Below are 12,610 nucleotides of genomic sequence, written 5' to 3'. Positions count from 1 at the left end.
CGATAGACGTCCAATCCATTTTGATCATCACAGGTAATGAAACATGATGATGATTTGGTGTAGGATAATGCAAAAAAGAAAACAAAAACAAAAAATATTTGAGAAAATATCCAGCGAGAAATAAAAAAAATCACAACCAAACATTAAATTATTGTTTTTAAATTATAGATGTAAAACAAAATACTGAAATTCTACAATTTCCTACATAAATTGCCACATGTTGTCAGGTTTTGACCCCTTAGCTAATTGGGGGACGGGGGCGCTGTCTAAGTGACTAGCTCCTTCTAGTGTTGAAGCTGAGAAGTGCAACAGAATGTAGGCTGAACTCAAACTTCTTGTGCGGGCCATTTTCAAAGATATTTTCATCTTTCGCTTCTAAACCAAAGCTCGTATCTCGTCACGACACTTCTGGCTCTGGCTTTCGCGCTGACCCACAAAACTTTTGATTCTCCCCGACGGCTTCCTCGGCGGACGCGAGCAAGCTGAGTCAGACATTAAAGCCCTACAAGGCCGGCTGCAGAAGTGGACTAATGCGTAAATGAAATTATGGGCTGAGTAATGGTGCGATTGGGATTTAGTGTATGTTTAAAAAGGCTCGAGAGAGGGATCGCGCACGTGTTGCTTCGGGGAAAAAAGTCATCAGTCAAAGGCTGTGTAGTCTACATTTCACGCCGAAGCTAATTTACAGCCTGGACGGGACGCTCGGAAAACAGTAAAACTGACATTGCCGGCTCTTAATAAGTTGCCGCTCGCTCATCGTTGCTCACTTCTCTGCTCAGTGGTGCTACCAAGGCGAGTGCGTGGCGTACGGGACCTGGCCGCAAAGCGAGGACGGAGGCTGGGGTCCCTGGTCGACGTGGGGGGAGTGCAGCAGGACGTGCGGTGGAGGCGTCTCCTCGTCCGTGAGGCACTGTGACAGCCCAGCGTAAGTAGGCAAAGTAAGCCACAGCGAGCGGAACACACACACACCCGGGGGGCCAAACTACATGCGGCGACACGCACCGGAACCAGAACTCAAATGTGGCGGGAGGGGTCAAAAGATGAAATGGCCAATCAAAATTATTGATGTGATGAAACATAAAATAGTTGATAGAGTACAGTACAATAGAATAGAATACGATAATATACGATAGCAGTAAACTGTACTATCCAATACTAGTATAATATACTATACTAGTGTATTACGTATACAAGTATACTATACTGTACCATTATACTATAACAGTACACTATACACTATACTCGTACTGTATACTATACGAGTATACTCTACCAGTATACAGTACTATACCAGTATACTATGCTATAGTGTACTATACACCTATACTATACTAAACCAGTATACTAGTATATTATATTAGTATACTATATCAGTATATTATATTAGTATACTATACTAGTATATTATGTACGTGTATACTATGAGTATACTATACTTTACTAAACCCGTGTACTATACCAGTATATCATACTAGTATACTATACGAAACTATACGAGTATACTATGCTAAACTATACTACTATACGAGTATAGTATACTATACCAGTATACTATACTATTGTACTACACTAGTATACTATGCTATACTATACCAGTATACTATATCACTATACTATACCACTATACTACTATACTACATTAGTATACTATGCTATACTATACCAGTATACTATGCTATGCCAGTATACTATGGTATTCAGTATACTATGCTATACCAGTACACTATACTAGGATACTATGCTATACTATACTACTACACAAGTATAGTATACTATACTAGTATACTATATCACTATACTACACAAGTATACTATGCTATAATATGCTAGTATACTATGCTATACTATCCAAGTATATATTATTATACTATATGAAACTATACGAGTATTCTATGCTATACAATGATATAATATACTACACTCGTACTATATACTATGCTATACCAGTATACTATACGCGTATACTATGCAGTATACTATGCTATACAAGTAAATTACACTAATATACTATACGAAACTATGAGTATATACCAGTATACTATACTAGTATACTATGTTATACGATACCAGTATATTATACTAGTATACTATCCTATACTATACCAGTATTCTATGCCAGTATACTATGGTATTCAGTATACTATGCTATACCAGTACATTATACTAGGATACTATGCTATACTATACTACTACACAAGTATAGTATACTATACCAGTATACTATATCACTATACTAGACAAGTATACTATGCTATAATATGCTAGTATACTATGCTATACTATCCAAGTATATATTATTATACTATATGAAACTATACGAGTATTCTATGCTATACTATAATATACCACAATACTACACTCGTACTATATACTATGCTATACCAGTATACTATACGAGTATACTATGCAGTATACTATGCTATACAAGTAAATTACACTAATATACTATACGAAACTATACGAGTATATACCAGTATACTCTACGAGTATACTATGTTATACTATACCAGTATATTATACTAGTATACTATCCGAAACTATATGAGTATACTATATCACTATACTACACTTGTATACTATGCTATACTATCCAAGTATATATTATTATACTATATGAAACTATACGAGTATTCTATGCTATACTATAATATACCACTATACTACACTCGTACTATATACTATGCTATACCAGTATACTATACGAGTATACTATGCAGTATACTATGCTATACAAGTAAATTACACTAATGTACTATACGAAACTATACGAGTATATACCAGTATACTCTACTAGTATACTATGTTATACTATACCAGTATATTATACTAGTATACTATCCGAAACTATATGAGTATACTATATCACTATACTACACTTGTATACTATGCTATACTATCAAAGTAAATTATATTAGTATACTATATGAAACTATACGAGTATACATGCTATACTATAATATACCACTATACTACACTAGTATACTATGCTATACCAGTATACTATACGAGTATACTATGCTATACTATAATATACTACTATACTACACTAGTATACTATGACACCAGTATACTATACGAGTATACTATGCAGTATACTATGCTATACAAGTATACATTTACTAGTATACTATACGAAACTATACGAGTATATTATACAAGTATACTATGCTATACTATAATATACTACTATACTACACTAGTATACTATGACACCAGTATACTATACGAGTATACTATGCAGTATACTATGCTATACAAGTATACATTTACTAGTATACTATACGAAACTATACGAGTATATTATACAAGTATACTATAGGAAACTGAGAGTATACTATGCTATACTACTAGATGAGTATAGTATACTAAGTCTATAAAATACCAGTATACTATGCTACATTATACCAGTATACTATACTAGTATACTATAGTATTACTATAAATACAAATATTATAGAATTATATACTAGTATACTATACTATACTATGTCATACTATACCAGTATATTATACTAGTATACTATACGAAACTATACGAGTATACTATTCTATACTACTAGACGAGTACAAAATACTATACCACTATACTATACTACACTCGTATCTTAAGTATAGTATTCTTATACTAATACTGATATTAATACTAAACTATAGAAAGCCTTTATTGTCATTGTACAGAGTACGATCTTTAAAGCTTCTCCGGGTCTGACCAGGGACAGTATTAGGGTAGTACTTGTAAAAAGTAATGTTACTCGTAAAATTATACACAGATTATTTTACTAGCTACTGTATTTTAAAGTATCTTGATTACTTCTCAGTTCCAGAACTAATAAATTACAAGGCCAATTCACTTTCTACTTTTAATCAGGATTTATTCTTCCTGTCACTTCATTTTCGAAATATTCATCACCAGATACAAATTTCTTAACCATTAAAAAAAAAAAAAAAAAATATTGTATATATGATTGGCTCAGAGATTTGAGGAAGCTATCTGAAGGATGATGGCATGGCAAAACAATATGCCGTGATCATCATGGAAAAAAAAAAAAACTGGTGAAATGAGTTGAAAAGATCGTCATGATGTCAATGCAGTTTGGGACATGCATGACGTCGTAGACGTATGAAACAATGCGTCTATCGCAATGATTAAAAAATCAGTAGGTATGGAGAATTAATCTTAAATAATGAAGAACACTAACTGACAGAATTTGATGGACTGCACTGAAACATAAATGTGATGGGTGAGATATTATTTCATTGTTATTTATATAATAAACATAAAATGATTAAAACATTCATGGCTGCTTTCAGAAAAATATACAGTATTAGAGTACAGTGGTACAGATGATCTACAGTATATCGTACAGCAAAAATAATATGTTAGAGATGTCCTCGATCTGATCACGTGAAGAGCAATGTCACCTCTAATTCAAATGTCCCTTGTTCCACTTAGGCCTTCCGGAGGAGGGAAGTACTGCCTCGGAGAGAGGAAGCGCTACAGATCCTGTAACACCGGCGTGAGTTTCTCCTCCTCTTCTTCTTCTTGTGCAACCTGAAGCCTGCGGGAGGCTTCGCTGCTACGCTTTCTGGGCAAGGCCTTTTGGAGGTCAGCGAGCAGCTTCCTGACACACCGTCTCGGTGGAAGTCCGGCGAGACGGCAGTTTAAAAAAAAAACGCACACGCAGGCGGTATGAAGTCATACTGATCAAATTGCATTGAACTGTACTAATGATGGAGAGTGACAGAGCTACGAAAGAGACGGAATATAGTTCAGTTCTGGGTTGGTGCCCTAATTTATATTTAAATCTTTCAGCGCCGTTGACGATGATAGACGTCGAATCGTGTTGCGTCCAGTCATCCTTCTGTTGTGAATTGAATTTTGGAGTTAAAAAATATGCATAAAATGTTGGAGGAAAACATGAGGATATAAAAATGGTATTGATTAAAAATAATACTAATTTTACAAAATAAAACACATTATGTATAAGTACGGTATGAAAAAAATACAGCTAAAAATGCAAAAAATCCAAAAGTGTAAAAAAAAAAAAAAAATGAATAAGAAATAAATATATTTTTATGAATATTTTTTTCCAGCAATTATTAAAAAAAACAAAAAACTTTTAATGTATTTGGTTTTTTTCTATATCTCTAAAAATGTTTATTTTGATTTAATTTTTAAAAGTAGTTTTAAGTATAATCATTTATTTTTAATTAATTTTCATCTTTTAAAAATCTTTTTTTTTTTTTTTTTTTTTTAAAGAGTTTAAATGATTTTCCCATTTTTGGAGGTATTTTTAAAAAATATTTTTAAAATTATTTTATGTACTATACATATATATACACATACATATCCATATACATATACACATATATAAGCAAACGTTCGTTGGTACCCCTCCCAGTCAAAATGGATTGGACGTCTATTGCCGTCAATGGCAGCCAGTGAGTTTATTAGAAATTAGAGAATTAACTACTATCTAAATTATGAATTTAAGGAGGTAATGCGCATCTTAAATGTACAAGTCACAGAGGAGTCATAATTATTTAAAAGCATAAAATAAAATTGCCGAAACATTCTTAAATTTCCTGTGAGTTGAGCCGGCATGACAGTGATTACTGTCAAGTCATGTTAGGTCAGCGTAACTTACGTCAAATCCATTGAGGTGCCTAGGTTGCGTCAGGTAAAGTGCCGTCGGATTAGAAATCAGGTTAAGTTGGGTCACGCGTGGTCACGGTGTACAGAAACAATCCGTGTCATTCCTTTAGAATTTTGATTTTCTGCAAATGTTACATAATTATAAATAATTTTTCATTTTCAATTGCCAATAAAAATGGAAATGATATTAAATATCTTTTGTCTTCGGTACGGAAGGCCTGTCTTTCGGGATCCCGCGATTTCCGGGAGAAGCAGTGTGGGGACTTTGACAGCATGCCTTTCCGCGGGAAGTACTACAACTGGAAGCCTTACACCGGCGGTGAGTTCAGGGACAATACTGACAGCCAAAACGCCTGAATTTTTACAGCTTTTTAAAAAAATATAACAGCGGCAGTCTGAACCTTCATTGGGGACTCACCTCTTAATAGCACCACTATCCAGTTGCGGCGAGAAATTCTAGCCAATTTCACCTGGTAACAGGAAAATTGGACCAAAACACAACAGTTCAAAAATCTCCTTAAAGACGACCTTTTCACCAATGTGGTGTCTCACAAGCGCAATCAGTTGATCACAGTCAGGTGCTTCATGTTTCAGCGGAAACCTCATTGGTTAAACTAACTGTGCTAGATCAGTTGGAACAAAGACCAGGAACCACTACGGTCCACGAGTACCAGTTCGCCCACCCCTGGTCTAGTCCCAAGTGAAGATTCTCGTCCTGAGAGAATGGTCCAAAGAGAAGGCTTTAATAAAGAAGAGACAATCTCGTATGTGTAAAAATAAAGTTGCCTCGTCTCGCAGGCGGCGTCAAGCCGTGCGCTCTTAACTGCCTGGCGGAGGGATACAACTTTTACACCGAACGCTCTCCAGCCGTCATCGATGGCACGCGATGCCAGGCGGACTCCTTAGACATTTGCATCAACGGAGAGTGTAGGGTGAGTCAGGGCTTTGTGTTTCATTTCTTTACATGTACATTGTGAAAGTTGTGTCCTTGACTTGGTATGTGTCTGAATGACAGCACGTGGGCTGCGACAATGTGCTGGCGTCGGACGCCAAGGAGGATCGGTGTCGTGTGTGCGGTGGCGACGGCAGCACCTGCGAGGCTACTGAGGGACTCTTCAATGACTCTCTGCCACGTGGAGGTACAAAATGTTCCGCCTAAGCAGTCTAAATCAAAGCATCGCAGAGGTGTCTAAACTTTTTGCAACATTTCCATTTTTGTTTAAGAACAGGGGATTGCAATCGCGTCAAAAAGACGTCCCATCCAATTTGACTCGGGGCTGGTTGCGATCAACTGATCTGCCAGTGAAACTCGGTGTTCCCATTTGAGATGTATTTGATGTCTAACTGCCAATGTCAGTTAATGAGTTACAGGCTACAAGCTAAAAAATAATCCACACGTATAAGGATAGTGCAACATTATTAGTATTTATATTCACACGAGTGAAAAACTCTTGGCAGAACAAAGAGAAAATGTTCAGCGACAGCGGAAAAAAAGTACAAAAATCACAACCAATATAGCTTAAATTAATCACATTGTTTTCTTTTATTGTTAATGTCAAACAAAATGCTAAAATTCTAGTTTCCTACATCGATTTCAATATGTTGACAGGTTTTGATCCCTGAGCAGATGGAAAGGCACTGTTTCAGTGACTAGCTCCATCTAGTGTTGAAGCAGAGAGTTCTAATAGAATGTGGGCTGAATTGAAGCGTATTGCGCAGGCCATATTACCTCTGTGAAGATTGCCCCCCCATCAGATGCAAATTTATATAAAAATGTCAATAGTTTGTGCTACGTTTTTGCTGTAAAAGTTTTGTTTGTGCTGCAATTGCGATAGTTACAATTCTTTTGTAGGTTCATCTTAGGTCAACCACCCCCTTTTTGATCCAAACCAGCTATAATTTGTGTCAATCATTTGTGCTTCTTTTGTACTGTAAACTGTTTTGTTTGTGCTGCAATACCAGTGTAGATATATTACTTTTAGTTTGTAGTGATGAATTCACGGAGCCCCCCATTTAATGCAAAATGGACCCGAAGTGGTGCTGTTTGTTTGTGCTACATTTGTATTTGTTTGTGCTGCTATTGTTTTATAGCTATTGAAAAATTCTTTTCGAGTGATGACGTCACTCGCAGGCCCCCCAATTACTGCAAAAAAGTGGTGTCATTTATGGGTGATGTTATCCCCGCAACATTAAAAAAAAACGTAATAAAGATAAAACAGTGTATGTTTGGGGTGGTGACGCTATCAGTCAAAAATGGGAAATATCTATAAAACCATAGCAGCGCAAACCAAAGACCTTTAACAGGAAAAACCGAGGGCGTAGGTTTGCTCTCAACATTGCTGGGGACAATATTAGAGAATAACTACATGTACACTTTTTGCTGGGGACGCGACATAAGACAAAACAGATTATTGAATGGGGGTCAGGGCTACATTTCGCACGAATATAATATAATATATCATATAAAATAAAGATACACGATAATATCGGCTGCCGATAATTATCGGCCGATAATGGCAATTATGACGTCACACAGATAATACAGATAATAAAAAAATGAACCGATAATGCAATCCGATAATTACATACTTGATTTAGCCTCCAAATGTGCGCAACCAAGCAGTTTTCTCCACTTCTTCACTGCCGCCTGCTCAACCCCTCCCCTCTCTGAAGCCCCTGTGGGAGGAGGGGTTTAGGAGTACGGCGTCATAGAGGAGGCGGTGTTACACATCAGTGTTGAGGCGCTCTCACTAGCGTGCGTTGCTTTTCCCGTGTGTGAAATGAAATAAACGACGCTCTCGCCATCTACAAAACAGTTCCTCAAGGCCTAAAGAAAGCGTCCTCATTGAACACCACTAGCACTAACCCAGCAGCCATTTAAAACTGCATCACAATGATTTTTGGAATGAATATGCTGCTGCTAGCACGAATGCTAAAGCTATTGTTAACAAATAAACTATAAAGGAAGCTGCGAGGCTTGTGACGATACAGAGACGCTGCGGTCCTCCCGGAGTCGGGGTGTTTGGGAATGCAGCCCAAAGCGAGTGGTAAACTCCCATCTATGGCTAAACACCTCACGAGATCGATAGTTGACAAGTAGCTGTCTTCCGACGGAGCCCGCCGGTCCGGCAGGCCGCCGCCTCGCCCTAGGCGGGTAGAGCATGAGAGCAGAGCCATGCACCGAATGCGCCGCAGCGAGCCGGCCGGGGCGGGCGGATATACGGTACGAACTTTGCTGCCGCCGCCACTCCGGTTCAAGACAGAGGCCTGGCGCGGGTGCTAATTTGGCAGCCGGGCGGACTGAAGGGCACAGGCGGGAGGAAATTCCCGAAATGACCCGATAGCCAAACCCCTGGATGAAAAAATAATGCAGTTTATACGACCACGATTCTTCGTGAAAGACATGTCGATCACATCAGTTTTACCACGGACATTTACACAGTTGATGTCAACAAACCATGTTTATCATGACGGCACAGTGGTTAGTTGATAATTGTAACATGCACCAAACGACACAAAGAAGTCATCCAGTCAGTAATGCATTCAGTACGCTTTAAATTTATGACGTCTTAATCAGATCATTCTTCTTAAATCTAGTCAAATAATTTTCCCCATCTTGTTTGAGTGTTGAAGACTAGTTGAATGCGCCAGATTATTCCACTTACTTGAACTAAATATTGCAATTTGTTCTTATTAAACCCAAACATATAAAAAAAATAAGGTCATTTTTCACCTAAATCAAGAAAAAATTGCTTTCAAATAATGTTTTGAACCATACATATTCTTGAATAAAGAACATATCTGACAAGTTTTTTTTTGGTTTTTTTTTAGGATTATATATAATAATTTATTGCTTAAAATAAGGCTGTTAATCTTATTTTCAGCTGGCCATTTTTCCTCAAGAAATCTGAGTGAAATATACTTGAAGTGCTGGCAGTTAATTTAACTTATTTCCAATAGATTTACACTGAAAACAAGGGACTTTAACTAGTCTTAAGGAGCTGTGTTTTTGCTGTGTAGTAATGTTATACTTTAGGAATGGCATACTTTTAAAGCCATTTTTGTGCAACTTATGTATTTACTTTGTAAGTAATTGTTGCCAAAAGTTTACCATTACACAATGTCAGACAATCTGTCTCTATTTAGATGTTGGAATTTACTACTACTACTACTTGTTCACATTTGATGTTGAAAAAAAAGAGCAATATTATTTTTGCACAGCAATATTTTCTCTTGTGTATACTTTAAAATTTTACATAAATCTTTAATAAAATTATCGGCTTGACATTATCGGTTATCGGTTGGAACGAGGAGGAAATTATCGGTTATCGGTATCGGCTGAAAAATGCATTATCGTGCATCACTAATATAAAAGTAATATAAAAGGTATTTGGGAAAAATTTATGAGAAAAAAAAAAAAATTGAGATATCCAAAGACCAATCAAAATCTGAGAGGCATGCTAAACTACCCTGAGACACGAACCAAAGTACTCTCATGAAGTTCTGATGTGCGATTTCATATGTCAGTTTTTTTTGTTTTTTGTGTCAGGCGTATTTTATTTTATTTTATTTTTTTTAGATAAAGGGTTGCATTACCGTAATGCACATACTGCAAACAATGATCCAAGAGAGGGACTGCTAGCTTGACTTTGTTGTTCCTTGTAGAGCCTGGCCTGACAGCAGTAGTTTTGCAGGTTAGCAAGTTCAGACAGTTTAATATTATGCTAACTCTGATGCAGGTCTGACTTTCAGTAGCAAAATTAGTGGTGTTTCCCCCACCTCCATAACATTGATGTCTTTTTACATTACTTACAGTGGCTGCTGCTTGCTGAAAAAAACTTGCAGAACAACTTCACATGTAGTGAGGACAGAACACGCCATATTAATAGAATAAACTAAATAAGATACAGTGAGGAACAATAAGGTACTGTTTACGCGACTTAAAAAAAAAAAGTCAAAATCACGCAAGTCGGGTACGTCGTAACTAGAGGCGTGCGAAATTTACGATTCTTAGATTATTTGCGATTCGGCCGTGGAAGATTCGAGAACGATTCACAAACTTTCAAATTCCAATTACAGTGGTACCTCTACATACGATCGCTTCGACACACGAACTTTTCGACATCCGACGTAAAATTTGACTCGCCATTTGTTTCTACATCCGACGACATGCTCGAAATACGACGACAATGGCAGCACCGCAGACGAATGCACGGCGGATTTTCTTGTGTGACAAATCAACACAGGTTTCAGAAAAGGTTGGTACAGGTGGTGAAACAAGGAAAAAGTTGATGCTTACCTTCGAAATGAAGATGCAAATGACAGAAAAATATGAGCGTGGGGTGGGCATCCGTGAAATGGCTCAACAATACATCTCCACGGTCCTCCTCCGACCATCGTTCGCCAGTCTTTATAAATTAAGCTGACAATTCTTATTGTCTCCAAAGAAATCGCCAGCTTCGCCACGTTTTCATCATTTCTTTTACAACTTATTCAACACAAAACGCCTGCTGTCTGCCGCAATTGATGGTGTTCTCAAGAGAACATTCAAAGTGAAAGTGAAACTCAAGCTCACCGGTCTGTCTCTGGCACGTGAGCCCCGCGGTGCGTTCAGGTACACAAAAAAACGTCCGCCTTATTAGAACCCGATTCGTTACACTATTACAGGAATTATTATTATTCTTTTTATTACATTATTCCAATTTTGATTTATAATTTATTTGTTTTGCTACGTGTAATTGCCATTTGTAATAGCACCAGCAGTATTTTTTTAAGGATTTAGTGCAGGTTTTTGGGCTGTGGAACGAATTAATGGAATTATAATGTATTCCTATGGGAAAATCCTGCTCGACATACGACCATTTCGACTTACAAACAAGGTCCTGGAACGGATTAACTTCGTATGTAGAGGTACCACTGTATTGAATTATACCAGGTAAAGCGGAAGTAAAACACAGTCAGCGCGGTCTTTGGGACGCAATGAGGAACGGACCGAGAGTAAATATCATGTTCAACTCATGGCGCTGGATAAAAAAAACAATCATACCTGATTGCGGCCCACAGCCACTACAAACAACGCCTGGTTGCAAGTTGCTACAAACAAACGGCTACAGTAGATATCATATATATGTAGAACTAGATGCAAAATGACAGACGGTGTTAGAACATGTATTATTGAACAGAGATGCGAAATGACCGACTTGCCGGCGATAATAAACAGCCGCCATCTTAAAGCAGTAGACTTCTCTAGAAGGCTCTGTTGTAGCGAATCTAATTAACTTTTTATCTAAAATACTCCTAAATCGGCAAAATCTTGTCTTTAATCTATCTTTAAATGATGAAACAGTTTTAAAACTTTGACATGTTAAAAGTAGACAGAAGGGAAATTATGGAATAACGGGAGCAATTTTAACAACTGTAATGGTTGATTCACAACAATAAATTAATTGAATGTAGTTTAAAGCTGCTGATACAGAACGGGGACTGAAGTACTTTATTTACTGTTATTTTTGTATATTTGTTTACTGTTATATGTTTACTTGGTACTGAAATAGTAGTTTGGTTTAGCCTGAGAGGATTTTTGAACAATTTTGGAACTAATGTACAAAACATTAAAAAAGAAAACAAAAAAAAAAACGGAGGGTGGGTGCATCAATAATCGTTTTATAATCGAATCGGAGCTTCTGAATCGTAATCGAATCGTTAGGTGCCCAAAGATTCCCAGCTCTAGTCGTAACCCAAGCACTACCATTATGCTTGCCGCTTTTCACTTCCTGACAGCATCTACAGTGGGGAGAACAAGTATTTGATACACTGCCAATGGGTTTTCCCATTGGCATTGTATCAAATACTTGTTCTCCCCACTGTATGTCAGGCTACGTAGCCTCTCCCGTTTTGCCCTTGCCATGGACCGCTCTTCACACTGGGCTGACGCTAGTGTGAAAAGGCCATTAG

At 37.2% G+C, this 12,610-nt stretch overlaps 1 protein-coding gene across 2 annotated transcripts in view; it reads left to right on the top strand.

Moving 5' to 3' along the window:
• Window positions 1-12,610, top strand: part of adamts6 (ADAM metallopeptidase with thrombospondin type 1 motif, 6) — a 128,644-nt gene that overhangs the window by 94,293 nt on the left and 21,741 nt on the right. For both annotated transcript variants that reach the window (XM_057818501.1, XM_057818500.1), the window contains 5 exons: window positions 780-925; window positions 4,454-4,517; window positions 5,873-5,975; window positions 6,455-6,588; window positions 6,672-6,795. In XM_057818501.1, coding sequence (XP_057674484.1) covers window positions 780-925; window positions 4,454-4,517; window positions 5,873-5,975; window positions 6,455-6,588; window positions 6,672-6,795 — 571 coding nt within the window. The remainder of the gene's footprint in view (window positions 1-779; window positions 926-4,453; window positions 4,518-5,872; window positions 5,976-6,454; window positions 6,589-6,671; window positions 6,796-12,610) is intronic.

This window comes from Corythoichthys intestinalis, chromosome 17, assembly GCF_030265065.1.
Source record: "Corythoichthys intestinalis isolate RoL2023-P3 chromosome 17, ASM3026506v1, whole genome shotgun sequence".
In the NCBI taxonomy this organism is placed as follows: domain Eukaryota; kingdom Metazoa; phylum Chordata; class Actinopteri; order Syngnathiformes; family Syngnathidae; genus Corythoichthys; species Corythoichthys intestinalis.
The sequence above is the reverse complement of the archived record's forward strand: the minus strand, read 5'-3'. Positions and strand labels throughout refer to the sequence as shown.